Source organism: Pteropus alecto, unplaced genomic scaffold, assembly GCF_000325575.1.
Source record: "Pteropus alecto unplaced genomic scaffold, ASM32557v1 scaffold40, whole genome shotgun sequence".
Classification (NCBI taxonomy): domain Eukaryota; kingdom Metazoa; phylum Chordata; class Mammalia; order Chiroptera; family Pteropodidae; genus Pteropus; species Pteropus alecto.
This window is the reverse complement of record NW_006431919.1, coordinates 3,077,810-3,084,852: the sequence shown is the minus strand read 5'-3', so window position 1 is coordinate 3,084,852 and position 7,043 is coordinate 3,077,810. Positions and strand designations below refer to the sequence as shown.

The 7,043-nt window shown below is 42.9% G+C and overlaps 1 protein-coding gene, 1 long non-coding RNA gene and 1 pseudogene across 6 annotated transcripts in view; 2 read left to right on the top strand and 1 right to left on the bottom strand.

The window, feature by feature from the left end:
* Positions 1 to 2,499, bottom strand: part of LOC112475245 — a 222,223-nt gene extending 219,724 nt beyond the window's left edge. The window contains exons 1-2 of the long non-coding RNA XR_003044651.1: positions 2,412 to 2,499; positions 1,242 to 1,406 (exon numbers count right to left, since the gene is read on the bottom strand). This is a non-coding gene — a long non-coding RNA (uncharacterized LOC112475245). The remainder of the gene's footprint in view (positions 1 to 1,241; positions 1,407 to 2,411) is intronic.
* The window catches only part of GLRA1 (glycine receptor alpha 1), a 71,947-nt gene that overhangs the window by 34,161 nt on the left and 30,743 nt on the right, over positions 1 to 7,043 (top strand). For 4 of the 5 annotated variants that reach the window (XM_006906434.1, XM_006906435.2, XM_006906433.1 and 1 more), the window contains one exon: positions 1,344 to 1,411. In XM_006906434.1, coding sequence (XP_006906496.1) covers positions 1,344 to 1,411 — 68 coding nt within the window. Of the gene's footprint in view, positions 1 to 1,343; positions 1,412 to 7,043 lie in introns of those variants that run through there. The other variant, XM_025043157.1, reaches the window with a different exon arrangement.
* LOC112475348 lies at positions 3,692 to 3,810 on the top strand (annotated as a pseudogene).

Genomic DNA, 7,043 nt, shown 5'->3' with positions numbered 1-7,043 from the left:
GGGAAAGAGAGGAGTTGGTGACAGGAGACAAGAATATCTGCTTCCTTCCTTCCACAATCAGAAAACGAGCTCGATTCCTAGGTCCACCACTTGCTGGCTAAATGAGCTCAGGTGAGTTGCTAAAACTCTCTGTGCTCCACTTGCACAGCGGGGACAGTAACTTTGCCTTGCCTACCTCTGGACCTCTTGAGGAACAACAAGAAGGGAGACCTGAAAAAATTCACAAATTGCACATTACGATCTTCATGTGTAGCATTATGACCTATTATCGAAGTCTTACCCACCTTCAATGTCAGCTCAAGGTCATCACTTTCATGGGGTCTTCCCTAATACCTTGCTCTCCAGAACCTCTCTTATACCTGGGCTCCTACTCCTTACATCGCTCTTATCCATGGTCTCACATCCCTCTCTCTGGTTCTTGTAGGCTGGCCCTCTTGTCAGCTCATGTGGAAGCCAGTGCTCAAAACTCTGGATTCAAGTATAGCCATTAAGATCGCCAGCTTTGGAATTAGATAAATCTGAATTCGAACTCTCATTTGGTTATTTGCTAACTGTGTGGCTGTGGACAAATAACCTCTCTGAGCCTCTGTTTCCTCGCCTGTAAAACAGAGGTAATAACCATATCTTCTCATGGAGTCGCTGAGAGGATGGAATGAGATCATGTTAGTGACAGCAGCAAACCCTGTAGTGCTCAGTAAACGGTCACTGCTATAATTAATAGTATAAAATGACGAGATTCGGTTCCAACTGGACAGAGGTCCCTCTAACAATACGATTCCAAAGAGCGAACACTCCACCTATTTCCTATCCTTTGCAGCAGGACTCAAAACAGCTTGCCTGGGAAAGTACTTAACAAAGTCTTATGGACTTCCCTTGAGGTTCCCTCTGGATTCCTCAGCTGGTAGTTCCCATCAACACCCTTTCAAAGCAATCATTCGTGGTTCATAAGTTCAAGGCAAAGAACTTGCTGTTCCTGCGATTCCCAAGATGGCCTCCAAATGTTGTAGCCTGAAATACATTTCAGCCACAAATTAGAAGGCAGCTGATGGGGTTTAGGGAAGGGATTTCAACCATATGGCAGGAGGACGAATCACCCTGTGTTAATGAAAGTACATATCAGCTCAGCCTCTGGTGCTCTGTATCTGGTGCTCACTTAGGGACCAGGGAATCTAGCTCAGCAATGTGGCTAGGAGTCCCAGCTTCTCAGGGTTGGGGTGGAGGGCAAGCAAGGGTCTCCTCACCAAGGGGGGTCCATCCCTGAGGTCAGTGTTCCAGGAACAGGCCTGATCCTGTGGGTTTCTTCAGGGCCATGGAGCTAAGCAGTGCTCTCTCTTGATTGGCAGGTCCCCCGGTGAATGTGAGCTGCAACATTTTCATCAACAGCTTTGGTTCCATTGCTGAGACAACTATGGTGAGTAAGTTAAAACACAAGCTGCTATTTCATGCTGGGGATAACTCTCTCTCCCTAAAATACCCTCTGCATTGGTCTTCCCCAAGGAGGTGGGGAATCTGATATATTTTCAGATCTCCAGTGGTATACCATGAGACTTGGACCTTTTTGCTATCCTAGTCAATGTTTTCCGTGAAGATATACTTCTGAAAATAACCAAAGAGCCAGCAGGGCTAGCACAGGCCAAATGCCCAGGATTATAAAAACAAAGTTATATCAACGGGCTAAAGTTTTAGATTAAAATTAAACACATGCTTATAAGTTTCAAATTCAACTGTGGAATAACAGAAGACTGGTTATAAGAAGCTGAAATTGGTACATTGGGTTGATTCTACTCTATTCTCTACCTTTGTATGTATTTAAAAATTCCCATGGTAAAAAGTTTAAAATAACACTAGTCAATAACACTAGAAAAAAAGACTAAAAGGAAAAATACTAAAATGTTAATAGCAATTATCCCTGTATCATAGACTTATCTATAATTTTATTTTCTTCTTTCAGTATTTCTATATTTTTTCAAATTTCTACAAGGAGTAAGTATTACATTAGTAATTATAAATTAGTACAATGACACTTTAAAAATTTTTTCTCAATCCTTGAAAACGAAACAAAAAAATCAATTGTACTTCTTTTGAAGAGAGTGATCTAGCTTGTGAGAAAATAATTAAGGCCACCTAAAATCATCTCTTTATGAGCAGAGAAGCAGCTAGTCAGTCACCAAGTCCTATAGATGTTGCTTCCTTGAAGTCCTCTAAACCATCCATTTCTGGACATCTACCTGTCCCTAATCTAGTTTAGGCTGCCGTTATGGCTTGCTCTCATTACTACAAAGGGTTCTCGACTTTCATCTTGCACGTCTCCCCCCCACCCCCATCCATTCTTTCTCACACAGTGGTCTTCATGAAATACACACTAACCACACCACCCCTTACTTTAATACCTCCCCCAGGACTCCTCCTACCTTCAGCATTAAGCCCAAATTCCTCTGCAAAGCTGAGAAGGCCCTTTGGGATTCTGCCCTGCTTCATCTCTTCTCTCTCTCATGTCCTATTTGGGATAAACGGAAATGCTCAGAGTTCTCCACACAGGTGGTGCTCTCTCTGGTTTACAGCTTCTGTCGATGTTGTTGGGGCCTCTGCCCAGAGCACCCACTCCAGCCTCCTTTCCCTTGCCATCTCTTATTCTCTTTTAAGTCTCTGCTTAGAATTGCCTCCATAGGAAGCCTTCACCCTCGAACACGTGTGTGCGTGCATTCATGTGTGCTTGACCCAAGGCTAGGATGTCTCCCTTCCCATTCTCATGAGACATTTTACAATTCTCATAATAGCACTTAACCTTACACTTAACACCACCACAGGCTGCATATTTGTCTCTCTTTTCACTATAATGGAAGTGCTTTGTGGTCCAGAATTTTGTCTCATTTCCTGTGGTAACCTCAGCAGCCAGTGCAGTGATTTAATAACAGGCATTCAATAATTTTTTAAATAAATAAACCAAACCAGATATATCGTTTGTCAATCAAACCACTATTTCATCCTAAACATTAGATCTAAACTTTCAGTCCCAGATTGGCAAAAATCCTTGAATTCTCTGTAGGTCATGTGGCAAATGGTCCAAAATTTGCCCTTTTGCAGAGGCCAGTCTTGATTTGGCCAGGTAGAACCTGTCCACATCCAAAGGACAACTGATCAAAGTCTCTAAAACTACAAGGTCCATTATCTCCAAATGGAAATGATCCCACTTGTCAATAAGGAACAATTATGGCTGCTTTTCACTCAGTATCCAGTATCAAAAGCCAAGTTTTTCCACACTTTGAATGGATGTCCTCCTAAGCGCTCCTAATAAGCCCCTCTGCTTTTCTTCTCCCTCCCAAATCAGAGGTGCACCGACATTTGCACTACTGTACTACTTCGTGCAGTGGGTGTTGACAGCTTCGCTATTCTGAAAAGGTAAATAGTTCTCAAACCCAGTCAGGGACCACGGTCATATAAAGAACTTGGTTATTTGAGGACAGGCGTACGCATCTGCACTCCACCACCACTCCTACTTGTTTCTCTATAATGACCACACGGATCTACTTCCGTGATGCAGACTCCTGAAAGAACAGCAGTTTGCCTTTATTTTGTGCGGGAGTTAAAAGCCCAGGCTCTGGCGTCACATAGCCCTCGGCTCACTCACTATATGTGAGGAGCTGATTTGCTTCGTGTCGTTAAGCCTCAGTTTCCTCATCTGTAAAATCCCGTCTATGGTCATGCTACCCTGAACAAGCCCGATGCCGTCTGATCTCGGAAGCTAAGCAGGGTCGGGCCTGGTTAGTACTTGGATGGGAGACCACCTAGGAAGACCAGGTGCTGTAGGCATAAAAAATAAAAAATAAGGGATTGTAAGCTGACAAGGTCCTTGCAATCTGTGAGGTCAACCAAGAGCTGTCTCACCTAAAAAATAAAAAATAAATAAAAATAAAATAAATTCCAGCAGTGATGAACATATTCACCTCATCAAGTTATTATGGGTAGTATGTGCAGGAAAGTATTTATCACAGTAAATGCTTAGTAAATGCTCTATTTTGATGATGACGATGATGATGAAGAAAAGATGATGATAATAGAGATTCTTGATACCGAAGCCTCAGAGATATCACAAATTAGCTATGTAATCTTGAGCAAGACTTCTGTGAGCCTTAGTTTCCCCACCTCCATGCCTCCTGTCTACCATTCCAGACTTCACTCCTGCTGCATTTGGCTTCCTACAGAGACAGTGCAGCAATTAGGACCCAGTTTTCCATACCCAAACAAATCTGAGGCTCTATGATCTGGGCAAGGCGGCCTCAGTCAGCTTCCTCATCGATAAAACGGGAAACCAACAGCACCCACCATGTGACCTGCTGTGAGAATGAAGAAATAAAGCGTAGAAAGTGCTATGTGCAGTGCCTGACACGAAATACACACACAGTGAATGTCAGCTGTTATTATTAAATGTCACTTACAATTTTCAACATATTTCACGCTCACTCTCCTACTTGATTTCTTCTCCGAACACTAGGTCTTACAACCACTGCATAAAGCAGAAATGGCAAACACTATGTTCCCCATCATACAGCTGAGGAAAGTGGGAAATGGAGACATCACATCACAGAGCTGGTTAGCAGTGACCGAGCAGGGATTAATAAGCTCCAGGGGTCATGACCCACAGACAAGTGTTTGTTCTGCAGGATGCTGCCATAACACCAAAGAGCACAGACTTGGGAAATTGGAGGACCACAGACCCATAAAGCACACTTACACAACGACCTAAGTTCTATTCAAAGTGGAAATTCAATCTCATATCATGCCAGGCTCAGCACTCCTCAGGGAAAAATAGTAAATGGTGATAATGGAGATAACCAACAAGCGGAGCCCCGAAAAGATGGCCCCCAGTAGGGTAGACAAATGACCTTTAGGTGGGAAATGAAGGATTGGCAATGATGGGCCTCCCTAGGGTGGTCCATAGGTGACACAGGTTTCTTATTTATGAAAGTTAATCCAAAGTAGGAATTGTCATTTTCCAGCTTGCACATTCTATACTATTGTGATTTTTTCCCCACTGGGTTCTTTATTATCTATATGTCTTTAATTTATTTTGCAAATGATTTAAGGGAGGAGAGACTAAAAATCTCAGAGCTAGAAAAAAACTTAAGAAATGGTCTAAACCATTTCTCTATTTTACAGAGAAAATGTGACGCCATTTCTCTATTTTACAGAGAAAATAGAGAAATGATGGCTACAGTGGTCATATCACATGAACAAGTCGCACAGCATGGAATGGGTGCTCTTTGCAGTGGCCAAGGGTTCCTCTCCTTTCAGCTTCCTTCTCCCCTAGATCACACCAACCAAATCATTTGGATCCCTTTCCCATTCAAGCCTCTTTCCCAGTCACTCAGAATACAAGAGCAACAACCACACATTAAGTGCTACCGTGTGCCAGGCAGTGTGCAGAGTACCTCTGCATATATCATCTCATTTAGACCACATGAGAAGCCCCAGGAGGCAGGAAATGTTATCCCCCATCTTACAGATAAGGAAACTGAGGATCAGAACGGTTAAGTCACTTACACAAGGATACATGACTAATGAGTGGCAGAGGCAGGATATGAATTGAGATCTATCTTACCCCGAAGCCCATGTTCTCCTGAGCCAAATATGAATATTTAACTCCTGGCTGTTTGGGATTACCCAGTCCCTCTCATTTCCTTTCGGTCCTATGGAGTTAGAGCTGAAAGGGAACTTTACTGAACAGACATGCCCAGGCCCCCAAACTCCCAGCCCAGGGCTATGACTCTCCAACAGAGCTGGTTATGCACTCTGGGTCCACTGTAATATGGACATAGTCTCGATATCAGAGACTTTCCAGGCTATATTTGTTCTTCAGGAGCAGCAGGAGTACATAGCAGCTCTATAAACAGCTGGAGTCCCTAAGCCTGACAGTCTGTTTCCCAGGGCCTGGTTTTATTCACCAGAGCTAACAGACCTGAGAGCAGAGAGAGGCAGCCAGCAAGTAGGGGTCTCTATCCATTCTAGACCAGGGGAGAGATGAGGCTGCCTGTCCTTCATCTGACCTTTGCAGGGTCTCTTGTTCTAAGTCTAGGCAGCAAGACATAGGTAGAAGTTGTAACAGGAATGGATGAGGAAGAAGTGGGAAGGGGCTCCTGATCTAGAGCAGCCCCTCAATAGTCTACAGGAGAAAGATCTGGAGCTAGAACCTACAGGGAGCCGCCCAGCTTGTCTGGACACATACATGCTTATGAGTGTGCTTAAGTGTGCACTGCAGCATCCATGTATCTGTGTAGTATGTATGCATGTGTGTGTATTGTGGAACTGTGTGTTAGTGCAAATGCACACATAGGCATGTGTATATGTGTATGCTAGTTTGAATATACTGGACATGTAACTTCAAACAGAAATGTGTATGGCCATGTACAGGTATGAATATAAGTATGTGTATTTCTGTGGTTATAAATATAAATATGAATATGTATAAGTGTGTATGTGCATGTATCTGTGTGCATGCATATATGTAAGAATATGCAAAAGTATTTAAGAGCGAATGTACATGAAGTATATTTTTCCATTTATGTAACTGTGTGTGGATATTAGTGAATATATAAGCACATATTTAAGTATGCATCAGTCTTATGCATACTTAAATATGCATATTATTAAATAAGCTGGTGTTCCTCCAGACAGAGTGACCCTGTACCCCAGGTGATGCTAGATTTATTTAAATATGCATGAGTCAGCATATTTACCTGTATTTATGCATATGCATGTGAATATATATCCATACAAATACATGTGAATAAGTGAAAGAGTATTTACATATGAATCAGTATGTGAGTTTGAGTATGTCTGTACACGTGTGCAGGTGTACGTGGCATGTATATGGCTGGAATTCATGTGGAACTATGGGCAATGAATGAGAGTGTGTGTGTCTGTGTGTGTGTGCTGATGTCCTTTGGGCATGAATCTCACTGTTTCCATTATTAGGTCATAAGCTCCAGCCTCCCTCACCAAGGGTCAAACTAGCCTTGCACAGACAGGTACCCTGTGCCCACGAC